The sequence below is a fragment of the Arachis duranensis genome, chromosome 9 (assembly GCF_000817695.3).
Source record: "Arachis duranensis cultivar V14167 chromosome 9, aradu.V14167.gnm2.J7QH, whole genome shotgun sequence".
In the NCBI taxonomy this organism is placed as follows: Eukaryota; Viridiplantae; Streptophyta; class Magnoliopsida; order Fabales; family Fabaceae; genus Arachis; species Arachis duranensis.
In genome coordinates, this window is record NC_029780.3 from 14,212,548 (window position 1) to 14,230,540 (window position 17,993).

Consider the following 17,993-nt stretch of genomic DNA (forward strand, 5'->3'; position numbering starts at 1 on the left):
TTGAAGAAATTTGAAATGCTTGAATCTTGAAGAAATAGAAAAAGAATCTTCAAGAACAGAAAATTAAAGAAGTATTATGAGATTTTGATCATTAATTCCTTGGAGCAGTGAAAAAAAAAGAGAGATTGAAAAATATAAAAAATCAAAGGTTCCAAAGCTCTGAGCACCAATGATTTGGATCTAATTATGTGCCTGTAGTGTTTTTTGTTCTAAGGATAAACTTGGGTCAGAAAATCTGAGGGATGCTTTATCACCCGATAACCTGGGCCAACTTAACCGGAATTATCTATTGAGAGTCCGTTTAAGGAGATGCCTCAAGACAATATTTAGAAGTCCAAAGAGACTCTGGGCATCGATGTCTAAATAAAAACCCTAGTTATGTGCTTGTGGGGTGAGTGTGCCAAATAAAAACCCACTAAAAGTGGCATTGCAACAAAACCCTAAGAGTCAAAATCTCGCAAAGATCTTTCCCCTTATTCAAACAATAAGTAACTGCTTTCAAGTCATACAAATTCAAAACAAATCTCATAATACAATTTGAATTTCAGTTTTTGAAAATTTCTAATCTTAAGTACGCAAGATTCATGAAGGATAAAAGAAGCCAAGTGTAATCACAAATAATTATCATAAATCCCACTTTTGTTTTTTATCTTAAAAGCTTTTCAAATTTTTTTCATTAAGCTAAACACTATTTATTGTTCTTTTTACTTGAGAACAAGCAAAATTTTAACTTTGGTGTTGTGATGATACATCATCATAAGTAATTCTTAGAGTCCTTTTTCATTTATTTTCTAAGATTTTTAATTAAATTTCTTATGATTTCTAATAAAATTTAATAAATAATCAAATATTTAGAGTTAAGATAGTGTTTTTATGTTTTTAAAAATTTTCAGCCCAAAAGTAGCAAAAATCAGGGTTATTTCACAAGAAAGGCACAAAGCGTAACCAAAAAGCGTGGCTCAAGAAAAATGAAGACACATGCATAGAAGGCACGCCAACACACAAAGAAGCACACTTGGTGGAAGCTCCCTGCGGCTGGCGGCCTTGACCCACGCCCAGCAGACTTGTTCCTGCGCTCTGCGAATCTTCCCCAGTTTGATGCACGCCCTACGGCCTCCAAGTAACATTTGAAGAACGCCCGGCGCATTAAGCACACGCTTGGCATATGGCCATCGCTGCAAGTGAAATTTTGGGCTTTTTGCTCAATCTTTCACTAATTCAAGCCCAGATTAACTATAATTACAACTCTCGACGTCTAAGATTCAACAAATTAAGGCCCAAACTTAATTATCCACATTATTAAAAGCCTTAATCACATTTAGAAGAGTTGAAGATCTACAAGATCAGTTATTAATTCTCTCTAGAAGTATAAAAGATTTGGTTGTTAGAGTTTGAATAAAATTTTCATTTTGAATTTGAAATTGAAGTCAGTAGCATATCTTTCTCTCCAGAAGATAAGTAGTTATCTTATCTCTCTCTCTCTCAAGGATAAGATTAGTTTAGTTTTGAATTTGAATTCTAGAATTTAGGCTATAAATAAGTGAGCATAGCTCACAGAGAAGATCATGAAGTCCTCGGACTACTTCTCTTCTTCTTGTTTTTCTTACTTCTTCATGGGTAATTAACTCTCTGTCAAAGGGTTAGGAGCTATGTTTATGTTTTCTATGGATAATTAATCTGCGCTTATTTTATTTTGAAGTCTTGCATTGATCTATTTGATGATTGAGTTATTCGTCCTTCATTCGGATTAGTGAATGAATTAGTAGATAAAAAAGTAAGCTAATTCTTCTTAGATTCTTTTATTATAATTAGAAATTTTGATATTTGAATCAAAGCTTAAAAACTCTTTCACATGACTATTTGAATTCAGCTAGGAATAGCAGCTTAATTAGTGTGTGACACATACATGATTTTTAATCACTCTAATTTTGATTAAGTAATGTATAATTCGGATTAGAACAACTTTTAAAAACTATATTTTCTTTTAAGGTTTAACTGGACAGAATTAATTTGAATACGTGATATATAATTCGACCTAAGAACCACTTTTAAATATTATTTGAATTTAAAATAATTTTTTGTGCTTAATCTCTTAATTAACTAATTGATGCCTAATTAATGCTTGAGAAATTAAGGAGGCAATGAATTAGAAATCAATTACTAAAGGTTTTGTCGTGAAAGATCTTTGCAAACTTCAAAATAAATAAACAAGATTGGTTTTTTTAAGAGTATAAGCATCTCCAAAACTCTTAATTCTCATCATCACTGTCTTCTCTCAATTTATCATTCAAGCTCACTATCCGTGGCATCTAAGCATTTAGCATTCAAGATTCTCAAGACTCCTAGCAACATACTCTCTTGTCCTGTTTGATCATCAATCAAGTTTTATTAATCTAATTAGGCTTTTTAATCTAAAATTTAGTTGTTAAAACCTTTAATCCTTATGGAAACACTATTCACTCACTGTGGTATTACTTGTACGATCCGGTATACTTGCCGATATCCGTAAACTTCAATTTTCGCTCATCAAGCTTCTTATCAAACATATTAGAATTCTAATTAATCTCCTATCATGTTATAAATTAAACTAAATTAAATTTTGCTCGAACTATATAATTCTTTGACATACTCTAACATATAACACAACTAACATTAAAATAAATATAATACAATTCACTCTAGCTAACATTATAATCTTCTTTAAACTAACTATGTAATCATGATACAGTAAGTAAAATTACTTTAAAACTAAAATAAAATAACATTGTATGAAATAAACTTTAACAGAAATAGAAAGACATAATTATTACTTGAAAATAAAGAGTACTAAACACAGAAGAATCAGATGTTGTAGAAACAAAAAATTTAACTAAAATTTAACATAATTTTCAAAGAAGAAGAAAAGAAAAAAGAATAAAAAGATGAAAAGATGAAAATTGAATAGTAACCACAGTTTATATAGGGGCGCAAACCGTCCTCAAGTTTGCCAAAGAATAGGCAAACTTCCCATTAAATACTAAGTTCGCGAGGAATAGACAAACTTATTGAAACTCAAAATTTGCCGCGTTGAACGGCAAACTTGCAAGTAGCCCAAAATAAATACATATCCTCATATATAATGTTTATTTTATTTGTTTGGGAAAATAATATTTTTTTATTTTTTTTCAGAAAAAAATCCATCACAAATGTATGAGAACCTCCAGCAACTCTATTCTATTCCTGATTAATAATAACAATAATTCTTGATGGCCCTTGATCCCTCTTTGTACTTTTTTGTTCCCAAGTCACGGTTTTATTACGGCTTCTTAACATCCATAATTCTATTTCGGTATAAGGAATGAGACAGCCATTTAATTTCTCATGTGTCATAATAAGATATTTTAAAAGGATTTTAATTTACTTCATTTATTTATTTGTGATGAAGAAAAACTTAAGAATTTCATCCACATATATCATTTTATTGTTAATCGTATGAAAAGAAACTCCACCAGAATTATTATTGTTACTAGTGTTCCAATTTGTTGGATGATTGTATTATTAAATCTAATTTAGAAAGCATGTAATGTATATAATTAATTATAAAAAAACTACAAAACTTGGTTAAGAAGTACTAAATTATGGTTGAAATACAAATATCTTTTGTTCAAATCTTTTCGATGAAATATTTTAATTAAAACTCAAACTTAAAAAAAAAGCATCTTTAGTGTATTTGAAAAATTATTAAATTAAGTGACAAAAATACTAAAAACACTAGTTATCAACTAATTTTTAAATATATAAATATGTATTATTTCTAAAAAAAATGTGTATTCTTTAAAATGTACCAAAAGGATGATGTATATATAGATTATTATAAAGCATAGTAATCAAATACAGGACTTCATGATAGAACTAGATAAGCTTCATCATTATTTGTCATACATGACAAGGAAGAACATTTTTAGTCCATGGAAATCAAAAGTAATTATATTATATTCTCCGTGATATGCTCTCGAATTTTGAGAATATGCTCTTGCATTAGTGATTATTTTATGAAAATAAATGAAAAAAAAAATCAACAATTATTCTAACTTCCAAGTTCCAACCACCGACCCCCGCTTTTCCCTGGTTTGAAAATGTTTAATAGGGATAACAGATACCACAAGAAGACACAGTCACATTTAAAATATTAATCACGCAAGTTACTTGAAATTATTAAGAAGTCCCAGAGAAACTGCAAGGTTAAATGTATTATAAGCAAGAGATAGAGTAGTCAACTTTATATTTTTTTCTTCAATGATTAGTTGTTTAAGCCGGCTAAGAAAATTTAATTATTGGTCTCTTTTTGTATTCTCATTTCACAGTTCACACCTTAAAACAAACGTACTGTTTTAACCAGTTTTAATCAATTTGAGTACAGACAAGATCTGTTGAAATTCCTGCTCAAATTGTAACATTCTGCACAATTACACAAATGATGCAGCTTTTTTTCTTCAGATATATTGAAAAAACAAAAGGAAAAAATAAAAAAGAAAACAAGAAAATTTATATGTTTTATTATTGTCAAAATTTTTATACTTATAGTATTCTTATCCTTATTGCAATAATTTGTTAAAATTCTAGCACACTCCCAAAAAAGAAAGATAATAGGTGGTATTAGCCGGCAGAATAATTTTTAACCAAAACCATGTTCAAATTTCTAAACAACAGATTGAAAGTACTAATTCATAACTACAATTAAACATCTTGTATTGAAAGCTTTTAAGCCCTTTTTCTTTTCTCTTAATTTTATTTCTGTTCCCATCTGCTTAATTTTTAGCCAATCAAAATACATCATTCATTCATTTTCCTTTTTCTGTTGTCTCTTTTTTTCTTCTTCTTCCATCGTCATGATCCAGCTGCCAGAGTAGAGAAGCAACTCTCAGACCTAGAAAGTTCTCTGCCACTTTTGTTGTTATTAGTAGTAGGACTAGTTGGCATGGATCTTACTCTTGTTGGAGAATTCTCAAGACTCTTCCTAAGAATCTGTCTCATAGCAGAGATCAAATGCACGGTTGGGTTAGTTGGAGGCCCTGAAGTGATGAACTTCTTGCAGAAATTCATGTGTTTAGTCATGGCTTCTTCGGTGCTTAGGAGCCTCTCAGACCTCACAATCTCGTCCTTCACGGCTTCACCACACAAACCGCAAACCCATTTTCCGTGGTAACGCTCCCTGATTCGTTCTATGTACCCGATTGTGCACTCTTCTCTTAGTCCGCAGCAGTCGCATATGGCGAATTCCACTTCGGATACTATGCTCGCTGCTGATTGAGTTTCTGCCGGTGCTGCTATCACCATCGGATCACTGATCATTGTCGCAGACATCGTTGCCAACCACCCTATGCATGCACATAGAAAGAAAGAAACAATTCATTCGAAACTTATTAACAACTTCCTTTAAGAAAATCATTCATCTGAGTTCAACTATACTAAATGTACACTACAATCAATTACCAAAATCAGTTATAGTATAAAATATATATTGAAATATATACATATATATTGGTAACTGATTTTAATGACTAATTTTAATATACAAATAATATTTTTCATGTCAAGTTATGTAGAGATTTTATGATTGAGATCAATTACTAAAACCCCCGAAACACCATTATTCTTAGAATACTTGAAATGTTTTCTATAGTTTTCTCAAGATTAAACAAACAACGCGTACTAGTAATTCACGTGAACAGAAATATTTATTGGCAATTCAGTCATGAAAACAGTGTATATATTATTTTAGTAAATAAACAAAGCCCAGAGATTGAAAATTCTTTCTGCTCCAATGCAACATAAAGCAAGCGTACGAAGTAATGGAAAGGCAAAAGAAGAAGCTGAGAAGTAAAAGAAAAGATTCAAAATGAAAGTTGATGAAGAAGAATTACCGCAGAAGCAGATTAAAAAAAACAGAAGTTCAAATCCTCTTATTTATATTTTCTCTGCTTCTGGTTGCTGGGTATTTTTCTCCTCTTATCTCTCTTTCTCCCACTCTCCTTCCTCAATTTTTTCTTCCTCTGTTAACAAAATCCCAGACATGAAAACCATTTCAAAGATACTTAATTAAGCTCCTCCAATCAAGAAACGCCGCCCCTCTCTTCCTTCCTTCAAGAGTCAAACAAAATTCTCTTCCTTCCTTTCTTTTCTGAACGAAGATAATAAGAGATTGATTTTTGTTTCTTCACGGGATCCTGCACTAAAGTATAATATATTTGAACAGTGGAATGGGGATGGAGAGAAGGGAAGTAGTGGTTTGTTTGTAGAGAGAGAAATGTAGTAAGAGAAAGAGGAGCAATGATTGAGGCTGCAAAGAAGGAGGTGGAGTATATGATATTATTATAATCCACATTGGCAAAATGTTGTTTTCTTGAATATGTGGAGTTTGGCATTCCATGATTGGATTGCCAGCTAAGCATTATGATACCGTGAGCCTATTCTTAGCCAATATGTGCTGTTTTGATCCTTTGGATATATTATTTCACAAGGAATTGATGCCTGAACTACTTCATTTCACACACCTACCATATACCATAAAATGACAAAATTCAATAGTATAGAAAGGGGATAAAAAAAAAGTTTTCGGTAGAGTGATAATTAGATTTTTAAAGATTTTAACATGTGATTAATTAATTTTTTTTAAATGTATCAATTAAATTTTTTAAGATAATAAATAGTAAATATGTATATTCTTTTGTTAATAGATAGTCCGAAACGAAATAGAATTAATTTATATATTTTGTTATTTATATTGGTGTATGTTCAGTTGTTATAGTTGAGTATGAAAATAATGTAATTTTAGACCGTAAAATATTTATTATTTTTTGAGTTTTTATATAATTTTTATCAAATATTCTCTATTTAACGAATCCTACTAAAACAGATGAGATTTTACTCCAAAAGTTATTATCTAGATAACAATCTTTCGTAAATAGATACATCACAGTAGTTAATAGTACATATAAATATTATTATTAAATTTTACATGATGAATTAATAAAAAAATATAACATATTCACCATTTGTTATTGTGGAAGACCAAATTAGTACTAAAGTTTAATTTAGTAAAACTTTTTTTTTAAAAGTAGTTTATAAAAACTAATTTTTAAAAGTTAGTTTTTCAAAAGTTATACCATCTATATTTGATAAACTAAATTAAAAATGGCTTTTAATAAGTACGAGTAACAACAAGTACGTTTAGTAAATAGTTTTTAAAATTTAAATACTATAATAGACACTAATGTAAGAATTAAATTAAAATAGTAATAATGTATAAAGTTATATTAGACTTTTTAATTTTGATAAGTATAAGTCAACTTTAAAAAATTCTTCCTTAAGTGCTTTCAAAAGAACCTCTAATTTTTAAAAGCAACAAATACAAATATAAAAAAAAATTTATTTACTAAACATAAAATAAAGTATTTATACTTTTAAAAAACACAAACACTTTTTAAAAAAATTTACCAAACTAAACTTAATTAATCTAAAATTAAAATATTGAGTATCTAATTATCACCTTATTCCAAAATTTATAACTCTCTTTTCCTTACACAATTCTGTCCCAAATTTTAATATTTCTCTGTTTCAAGTTCTACATCTTTTTTCATCTTCACCCATTAATCTTTCTATTTTATTCCCTAACTTCTACAACTACTTCCTCTTGAAACTTTTCAATTTGAGTATTATCATCGTAACTCATGTTTGAATACCACTTCTCATAGAATGATAGAAACTCCTTCCATCACTCTCTTCTTGTCAATGCTCATCCCAATTTTCTCACATAACAGTAAAGCATCTAATACGGCATTGAAGAGCAATGCTTTCTGAGATATATTTTTATTAGCGATAATGCTTTTTAATATCAATTCAACTAAGTATCCTTTAAAAATAGTATAATAATATTCAGCCTTTTATTATAATAATTTAAAAAAATTAAAACAAACACATCTAAAAATTATGAATAGACTTAGTGTTTTTTTAAAATTAAATATGCATTCAAAATACAAACTAAATAAAACTGAAATTTAAAATTTAAATTTTAAATTTCTAATTTCTGTTTCAGATTTAATATATTTAATTATTAATATACTATAATTTAAATACATATCTAAAAATCAAATTATTCAAATTCAAAATTTTAATTTTAAAATTATAAAATAAACCTTAAACCATCTAATTATTAACTAAATTCGTACAAAACACTCAAAGAAGCAGAAAAGTCACGTTCATCGAAAAACCAGAAGCGCACATGAAAACTCAGAGGCGCACATCGAGAAGTCATCACCGCATACTCGATACCACTGGACATCTCACGTACCTCAAAAATCTCATTTTGCCTGTCAAATAGGTTAACCTGGATGTTTCCTGCTGCTTGCTGATTTGATTGCAGTTTGTTGCTAGCATATTCAGAAAATACATGTCTTGCATTCCTTCGAACCTCAGCCTCAGCCCTCTTCCTAGTGACAACTCATTTAGTCTGTAAAAAGTTGCCTTCCCAAGTGACGTGATAGGAAGATTTCGCGCTCCCTTCAGTACTCCGTTGATGCACTCCACTAGGTTTGCGGTCATATGACCCCAACGGTATCCATTATCAAATGCCAAAGCAAATTGCTATTATGGGATTCGATCAAGCCATCGTGTGTAAGCCTCACCACGTTCACGTAATCTTGCATACTGCACATTAAATTCACGCACAGTCCTACAATAGCCTGTAAATAACCAAGAAAACAAAATCAATAAGATGGATGCTATATGCCTTGTAAAAACAAATACGTCGTAGTTTCATAATAATTTACGTATGCATGTTGACTATCAGCTTCTGTAAATACGGTGCCTTAAAATTCCTCAAAAAGTTGGATGCTATGTGCCTAACACAAAACATTTGGATAGTTCTTGGAGGTTCCCATGATCCATTATTACGAGCTATTTCTGAGGTAATAGAGCCGTGACGATCAGAGATAAGTCCAACACCATTTCGAGTCACGACATGTGTGCGCAAATGAGTAAGAAAGAAGTGACATGCATCAGAAGTCTCACCCTCAACAAAGACAAATGCAAGAGGCACAATATTGCCATTGCCATCCTGAGAAACTGCAACTAATAGAGCTCCTTTATATTTCCCGTACAGATGTGTCCCATCTACCTGTACGATTGGCTTGCGGCTCCTAAATGCTCTGATGCAAGGATAAAAGCTCCAAAATACCCGCGTCAGTATCCTTACATCCTGGACTACCTCATCCCCTTGGTATGCTGGTGCAGTTTCAATCTCGACTACTGCTAATGGATCTTTTTGTACTATTGCTTCAAACCACGACAGCAAAACTTCATAAGAAGCTTTCCAAACACCAAAAAGGTTCGCAATTACCTTTTGCTTTGTGAGCCATGCTTTGCGGTAACTTGTCGTATAATTGAATTTTGACTACACTTCAGCAATCACAGATTTCACTTTCAAAGATTGATCAGCTTCAACCAATGACTTTATCACCTCTGCAATCATGTCTAAATTTATCTTGGCATGATCTTGAGAAATTTTAGTTCTAGTGCATGTGTGACTACCATTGTATCGCCTTATAACCCAACAAAACTTTCTCTTAATAAGACTAGCCCTAATAAGCCAATCGCAACTTGTTTCGTATTGTACACACTTAGCATAAAAAATGGTTGGCGTAGATTCACACACCCAGTAATCCACTCTCCTGCGAATGGTATAATCTTTAATTACTGCAATAACAGTCTCTCTAGAACTGAATTCCATGCCAATAACAAATTCACCGTCTGAAACAACAACAGGATCTATAGAAATAACAACAAGAAATAATTCTAACTATTGCTTTATGATTCAATAATAATAATAATAATAATAATAATAATAATAATAATAATAATAATAACAACAACAACAACTGCTTACTTGAACTGATATATTTAGAAAATTCTGGTGCATTCATAGCGTCTACATCCAAGGCGTGCATGAAAGAAGACTCTCTAGATGGATATTGGCTCGCCAGTGCATTTGCCGCATCTGCTACGTTAGACTCAACTATTATATCATCTTCACCCACTTCTTCAGTTGGACCAACAATATGGTAAGTGCCCTCAAATTCCTCTTCGCTTTCACTGTTATAAACTGTCCAGTCGATGTTAGTCTCCGGTAAATCAACCTCAACTAATTCTTCAAACTCAACATACAATTCGAGAACAGACACTTGTGTCCGTGTTTGTTGGTAGATCGAAAACATCCCTTACATACTTCCTTCGTCAACCCCATGCATTATTTGAAACTGAACGAAACCACCAAATACTAAAACAGGTTGTCTATAAAAAATATTTACGACTCTCTTTAATACTTTATTATCACCACATTGACAAAGTATACTCTTAAATTCCTCATATGTTATTGCAAAAGGAATAACAATATCACGTGGATTCTCACAAACAAAACTCACACCCTCAGATGTTTGGGAAAAGATTTGACCATTATAATATATTTTCAAACTAATACCTCTCTCCATTTTTTTTACTCTTACATTCTCAAAAAAATAAAACACTCTCACACTCAATCAACCTAATACCGTTCCTCCTTTTATAATACTTCAATTATAATTTTTATTTACGAAAAGACAATACGCAATTTGCGGATTCACAATACGCAGTTTGTGTCTTTACAATTCGTAATTTGTGGATTGATAATACGCAGTCTGTGTATTGACAATATGCAGACTGTGTATTGTCCCTTTAATATTAAATAATACAATACACTTTTTATGTATTGTATAAATATTATAAAAATACAATCCATTTTTTGCATATTATCTTTATGACTGTGTCAATCAGAATTTACCTGTGACAATTCGCCCTCTGCGAATCGTACTGCCGCCACAATTTTGTAAAACACCCTCACTTTTAATATTGAGGCATTACACCAAATCTTTTACAATAACCAAAAAAATGAACCACTCATCGGGACAACTATTTGTTATAAATTTTCTTCTCATTTCACATATTTGTATTGCATGTGTGGGATCTCAAAAGGATTGTGCGACGTAATTTACTTCTTACTAAGAGTTCCCATGTATTATTGGTATTTAGTTTCTTTACTTTCTGACCTATCCAAAGGAATTTATTGAACTTTGTTATTGTATTCAATAATACTGTATTCACGTGTGTTACCTTAGGTTATTGGAATATATTGACATTTCATTCGTCCATGAAACAAATTGATAGACAGTGTTTGATCATTCAACAGCTTGAAATAAGTTGAAATAAGGTTATTATACTCGCGAGTTTAAGTAAATTTGTGAACTCACTTAAACTCAATTCATAAACTCAGGCCATAAATTTGTTCAGAATTATTTATTATAAATTTATTTGTTTCAAAAAATATATATTATATATAAGATATATATTTACTCAAATTTAAGTGTTTATAATTAATAATTTCACTGTAAAATTAAACAAAAAAAATTAAAATAATAATACAAATTATAATAAGTATATTTAAATCCTTTACAATTATACAATAAAGATAAAAATACAAGCACAAAACAAAAACAAGACTCGAATCATGGGCAGAAACAAAAGTTCAGAAGCAGATGCAGGACATATTAGGAAATAATTATTTCTTAATTTATTTATGAAGAATACATATATTAATTATAATCATAAATTAAGTTATTTTACATTAAATGACTTATATAACAGTGATCTTATTTATTGTCATAAATATTAAATTAAATAAATTACTATTATTTTTTATTTAAAATTAAATGAAATTAAAACTAGAGATATTATTTTATTTAGGATTTAGGGTTTAATAGATGTGATACTAAAATATAAATAGTGATTTTAAAATTTTGGTTTTTAACCCCTCGAAATCACATCCAGAGTCTTTTTTCTATCAAAAGAGTTGTAATTCAGTTTTGTTTTATTACAAATACACAAGATTTTGGTTGAAAAAATCAAAAAATTAATTTATCTCAATTATACTTACAAATTTAAATATATTTTTAGGTTCTCGGTTTTTTTAGGTGTTTGCTACGGTACGATGATAAATTCATACGTACCGATACGTTTAAAATATAGACAAATAATAACAAGCTACATAGAATTTATTTTCCACATCAATATTTAATTTTTGTTTTTTTTAAATATATATTATATCACCACTTTTACTTAAAACAAAAACATATTAAAAAAACAAAAAATCAAAATTTTTTCATCTTCTCCAATTTCTTTAATCATTCGTGCCCCCTCTAAACAAAACATATCAAAAAAACAAAAAATCAATCGCTCTTCATCTTCTCCAATTACTCCCTCTGAAGCAAAACAGTAAAAGTCCCAAACCAAAATTCTAGATTCTTTGCCACCGACGTGCTCCCCGAGATTCTAAGGCCGAAACCGCAAATTCAACCAATTCTTCCTTCTCTGCTTTCAAATGGGTCCTTAATTCTGACCCAAAAATCAAATCTTTTGTTAACCCTGATGCAATCAACCCTCTTCGAGCTTATGTTTTGTTGTCTCAGGTCACGTTTGGTCTCAAAAGGTGGAATTTTTAATTCAGGTGCCCTTTAATTTTACTAGCTTATGTGAAAGAAGGGAATTTGAGGTCAGTTATGATATAATTTTAGTTGCATAAAGTTATTTTTTGAGTTTGAAGTCTTAAAGGTTTAAATTTGATTTTTTCAAAACCCTTTAACCATACTAGTTTATGTGGAAAATTTGAGGGAAATTTGTAGCTAGTTATTATAATTTTAATTGCATAAGGTTCTGTATTTGGCTAAAGAATCTAGGATTTTGGTTTGGAATTTTTACTATTTTGCTTTGGAGGGGTAATTAGAGAAGATAAAGAACAATTGAATTTTTGTTTTTTTTGATATGTTTGGATTAAAAGGGGCACGAAGAGAAATTGGAGAAGATGAAGAAATTTTGATTTTTTGTTTTTTTTTAATATGTTTTGTTTTGTCGTTTAAATTATTTGAAACTATAAAATTAGGATTAATTGAATTCTAAAATTTCGTTAATTTAAAAGGATATTTTTGTCTAATCAAATAAGAGAAGGATGTTTAAGATTTTTTATAAAATTAAATAAAAAATATTTTTTATTTTTATTTAATTAAATGGGTGTATTAGTAAAAGTAGTGATATAATATATATTTAAAAAAACAAAAATTAAATGTTGATGTGAAAAATAAATTCCACGTAAATTGTTATTATTTGTCCATATTTTAAACGTATCGGTACATATGAATTTATCATCGTACCGTAACAAACACTTTTTTTTAATGATTTAATATCGACGGTGTTAGAGTTAAAAAATTTTAAGAATTTTCAACAGTACAACCAAAACGTCGAAGTAGAACCAAAAGGAGTGAACGATGAAGCAAACCAAAGGTATGAAAGACGAAAGGAGATGGCATAGAAACACCAAAGAGATCAATGAAGACCAGGAACACTAGACGGCTAACAACGAGTTTCTTTTCTTTCAAGTCCAATGACGCAATTTTGGTTTAAAATATATAGGATAGAAATTAAACTCGCAAACTCGAGTAAATTCGCGAGTTTGTTTGAATCTACCCGAATTCAGTTTAGTCAACTAAAGAAGAGTTTAAAATCTTGATTCTACTACCTAAAAATATAAAATTAAAAAATTCTATGCGTTAACTCGAAAGTTTGATAACTTGTTGTGAGACGATCAACCATACAATGGAAAAGAAATGAAATGGAAATGCACATCATGGAGCATGCATTCATCAGAATAATTTTGATAAAGGAGAATCAATTCATATCCTATATCTTGTCTCATCCTCCTTCCCTATAAGAAAAAATAATAGAGTAAGGATGAAAGATTGACTTTCAAAATGTACTAAATGATAATTATTTAAAAAATGTTGGGACCCCTTACTTCAAGAATTATCTAGATTTTTGACTTGGTACTTTCTCAAGAGTGTTGCTAATGTCAAACTTACTTCATCTAAAAGTATACTACAACAAACAAAGAGTTCTTTTAAAATAAAAAATTCTATTAGACTACTTAAATAGAAGATAATATGATAGAATAGGATAAAATAGTTTTTCAAATTTATGTAACCGCGTCTTGGTAACTTTCAAAAAAATCGTTGAAACCTTTTGTTAGAAGTTTCTATATTTTAACTTCTGAGTTGGTTCTTCCTAAAAAAATCCAAATTAGTTACTACCTTTTCTTAAAAAATGCAAATTAATTAAATTACATTATTCGAAATTTTTTGCCACTATAGGTCTTTCGGAGTTAGGGAATCAATTAGTATAAGTATCAATGGGATGTATAAAAGATATTTTTTTTGTATTTATATTCAAAATATATTTTAAAAAGAAAATTTTTTATGAGTATATTTAACTCATTTAACATATTTTTCTAAGAGTTACCAGAAATTGAGTTGTATTTGGATCTAGACGTGAAGTCTAGACTCCTTTTGAGGCAGCGTCCAACTTGTAATGGAGTCGAGGTACCGCTATCCGAGTTCCTCGTGAGGAGGTAGGGGGTAATCCCTGCAAGAGACTCTGATGCCTAATTAGCAAGGGCATTAAGCAGATTTTTAGTAGATTGGGTCTTAAATATACAGGAAAGTATCAGTATATTTATAGTAAAATATTGAACTACCTTCTAGAGTAGTTCCATCTTTAGTGATGGATAACCGTTCCCTTTTTCTAGGGAAGTAGTTGAGATTCTCCCTTCTAAATAAGTGGGAGATATTTTAGGAGGTAGTTGTTGACTCAGATAAGTAAGATTTGAACGGCTGTCGTCGGGCCCGACCTCTATGAGGTCGGGTAGGAATAGAAGAAGCCCTCATTTCAGGTGGGCTTTCCTTCTTTTTAGGCCCAACTTAGTATTTTTGGACCAGAATATGAACAGTGCTCCTGCTTGAAAGAAGCTTCTATGATGTCAGACTCAAGCATTGATGGATTCGTCCTTTTACATCGGGTAGTCCGCCTTTTTGAGGCAAGTCGGATGCTTGATGTGTTTTTTGAAACATCACGTCTTTTCGTAACGTCCCGCATGCTCTTTCTTCAGTTACATGGATAATAGTGCACACTTTTAATGAGGAATGAGAAATCACACTTTTGCGCCTAGTGTCTTATAAATACTTCATTTTTCTTCTTTCTTCCCTTTCCGGCTTCTGAAATGTTTGCACCCTTTTTTCCTTCAATCCCTTCAATTTCTCTTCGTGCATTTGTTCCAGTATTCAAGATTTCTTCATCTTGAAGCTTAGAAGATTTCGTTCGCACTTTTGGAGAGGATCGTTCGTGTTTTGCAATTTGAAGTGCCCTTTACACCATTTCGCGCTCCTTCAAAATTAGTTCTTTATCCCCTTTTTTGTTGTTTTCAGTGTTCTAGGTAGTGTTCCCTTTTATCGATGCTTCTGTGTTTCAGTGTTCTAGGTAGTGTCCTCTCTTATCGATGCTTTTGTGTTTGTTACGAACGCTTGTTGGTTTTGAAATTATAATATTTTTTCTTAGTCTTTGTCATCACTTTTGAACCAAGAAGGATTTTCTTGTTATGTTGCACCCAAATGGTGCCACTTTACGTGTTTAAAGATGGTACCATTTCTGTATCTCGCAATGTGATGGTAGTGTGTGTATGAAAAATATTAAAAATTGTAAATGTTGATGTTTGTTGACACCGACCCAACTTATTATGCTTTTACCCGACTTCTCGTTGTGACAATTTCTTCATGTGTTGCATTGTAGGTGTAGTTTTTTATGTCTCATTCAATAGTTCGCGGCATGTCTTGGGTAGATTTATCTGTTCTTACTCCTGTATCCGTTATTGATAATGAATATGGCGAAACCTTTGGTAGACATCATAGGTTATGTGTGAGTCGATAGGATGAGAGGAATTATAAAATTGTTATTGCTAACCCTGAGGAGAGGGTCTGCTTTTCCCGACTTGATAGTTTAGAACGTTATTTTGTATATGTTTATCATTGCTTCTTTACGAAATTAGGAGTTTCCTTTCCTTTCTATGACTTTGAGATTGAGGTCCTCAAAACCTGTAATGTTGCCCCAACCCAACTGCATCCCAATTCTTGGGATTTCTTGAAGATATATCAGCTTCTTTGTCGGGTGCTTGATGTCCGAACTTTTGTTAAGGTGTTCTTCTACTTTTTTGTCTTTACCAAGCCTTTCAGTTCCAAAAAATAGGGATAGGTATCCTTCCGAGCTGTCTAGGAAAGAAAAGTATTTACTATTTTTGATGAGTCCTTCCACGACTGTAAAAACTATTTCTTTAAGATTCGAGCTGTGGAGGGTATCCGACTTTTTTTCCTGAGTGATGAGGATAAGCCCATTTTCCCCTTTGTATTGGGAAGAAAATTCGGTGATAGTCAAGTATAACTTGGATGACTTAGACGAGGTTGAGGAGGGTGTGGTTGGGGTGTTCCAAGAGTACTAAAAGATATTTAGGGAATCTAAGCCAACTTTAATCTGAGCTAGGTAGTTTTTCTCTTCCTTTTATAGATCTTGTTTTGTAAAAATTGTACTGATGACTAATATGTCCCAACTTTGGTGTTGCAGATATAATGGCTCCTAAATTGACTGCTATGAAGACATTCCGAATTGATAGGAAGAACGTTGTTGCACACAGCATACAAGAAAAAGAGGCTGGTGGATCTACTGACCTCTCCTTGCCCTCAAAGTCGGACTCGATCCCCTCTGCCTCTTTAAAGATTACTTCCGACCCAGCTCGTCAACTGATTCCTCCTCCTTCTAGCTCGGCCCAGCCAATAGCCTGACCTCCACCTTCAATTACAGAACCAAATCCTAAAAAATTAAGACTTCAGATTCAAAGAGTATATATGATCAAGGTTTTGATACCCTTGCTTGGAGTGAAAAGCACATCCTTCCTGTTCCGAGGGTTTACCTGAAACTGTAGGTCGATTTTGGTTGAGATCTGTTGTGTTGGTTGGAGCCGACGTGTCCGGCAGGTGTATAGCTGCCGGAGCTGGTGTGTCCGACTTGTGGGACTGAAAGTGCTACTGATCCTTCGACCCCGGAGGGTGGGGGGTACCTGCAAGGGACTCCGATGCTTAAGTTAGCAAGGGTATTAAACAGGCATTGAGTAGAATCAGAGTATGTTGTAACTAATCGTTTAGGGGATTTTGGTTTATTATTAGGTATTTTAGGTCTTTATTGGATAACGGGTAGTTTGGAATTTTGGGATTTGTTTCAAATATTCAATAACTTGATTTTTAATAATTATCTTAATGTTTTTTTTGTTACTTTGTGTATAATGGTGAGATGTGGCCTTCTGTGGATAAGATAAGTTAGTTATCTTATCTTATCTTTATCTTATCTTTAAGTGAGGTCATCTTATCTTCAAGGGAACCGCCCTTCTCTCTGTAGGCTTTGGGCCGCCTTAGAATTTGGGGCGTGTTCCTCTATTTGGGCCTTCTCTTGGCTTTCCTGGGGACTTGACCGAGCTTTTTGGGAAGAGGTCGGGTTGTCCTGACCTGAAGAGGTCGGTCGCTTTGTCTGTCGAACATCCCGGGTCGGACACCTTGCCCAGGGTATGAACAGTGCCCCTGCTTGAGCTCGGTCTTCTTTTTGAGGTCGGGGCCTTGACTTCGGTCCTCTTTTGGTGAAGCCGAACTCAAGCATTTTGTCGATTCCTTTGTAGCAGCTTTTGAATGTAGAACGTTTCCTCTAAAAAGCGCGTGCTTTTATATCGGTGCTTTGGGAACGTGCGAGGGTTTAATGCTTTCCTAAATTTTAGCATTAATTGCCCTGTTTCCCTTTTTTCTTCTGTTTTTGCGGCGTCGTTTGGCGTTTCTGGAGCTTCTATTTTCACTTGGAGTTTCGCGTTTCTCCCTGCGACATTACTCTTTGTTTGCGTTCTTTCCTTTGCTTGTGAGGAGGCATTCCCAGATTCCGTCTTCCATCTTCAATTTTCTTTTGAAGCTTGCTGCTTTTTCCAGGTTGGTACTAACTTTCTTGTTTCTTTCGCGGCT

General features: G+C 32.0%; 1 protein-coding gene across 1 annotated transcript; it reads right to left on the reverse strand.

Annotated features, from left to right (window-relative positions):
- Window positions 1-4,635: 4,635 nt before the first annotated feature.
- Window positions 4,636-6,335, reverse strand: LOC107464882 (uncharacterized). Its single transcript, XM_016083842.3, has 2 exons — window positions 5,904-6,335; window positions 4,636-5,357 (listed from the first exon to the last, which is right to left on the reverse strand). Exon 2 carries the CDS (start codon window positions 5,341-5,343, stop codon window positions 4,867-4,869), a length of 477 nt encoding a protein of 158 aa, XP_015939328.1. The 5' UTR covers window positions 5,344-5,357; window positions 5,904-6,335; the 3' UTR covers window positions 4,636-4,866.
- Between the last annotated feature and the right edge of the window lie 11,658 nt (window positions 6,336-17,993).

Bases quoted from the DNA above. Each gene is read 5' to 3' on its own strand.
- LOC107464882 (XM_016083842.3), bottom strand. From the start codon at position 5,343: ATGTCTGCGACAATGATCAGTGATCCGATGGTGATAGCAGCACCGGCA.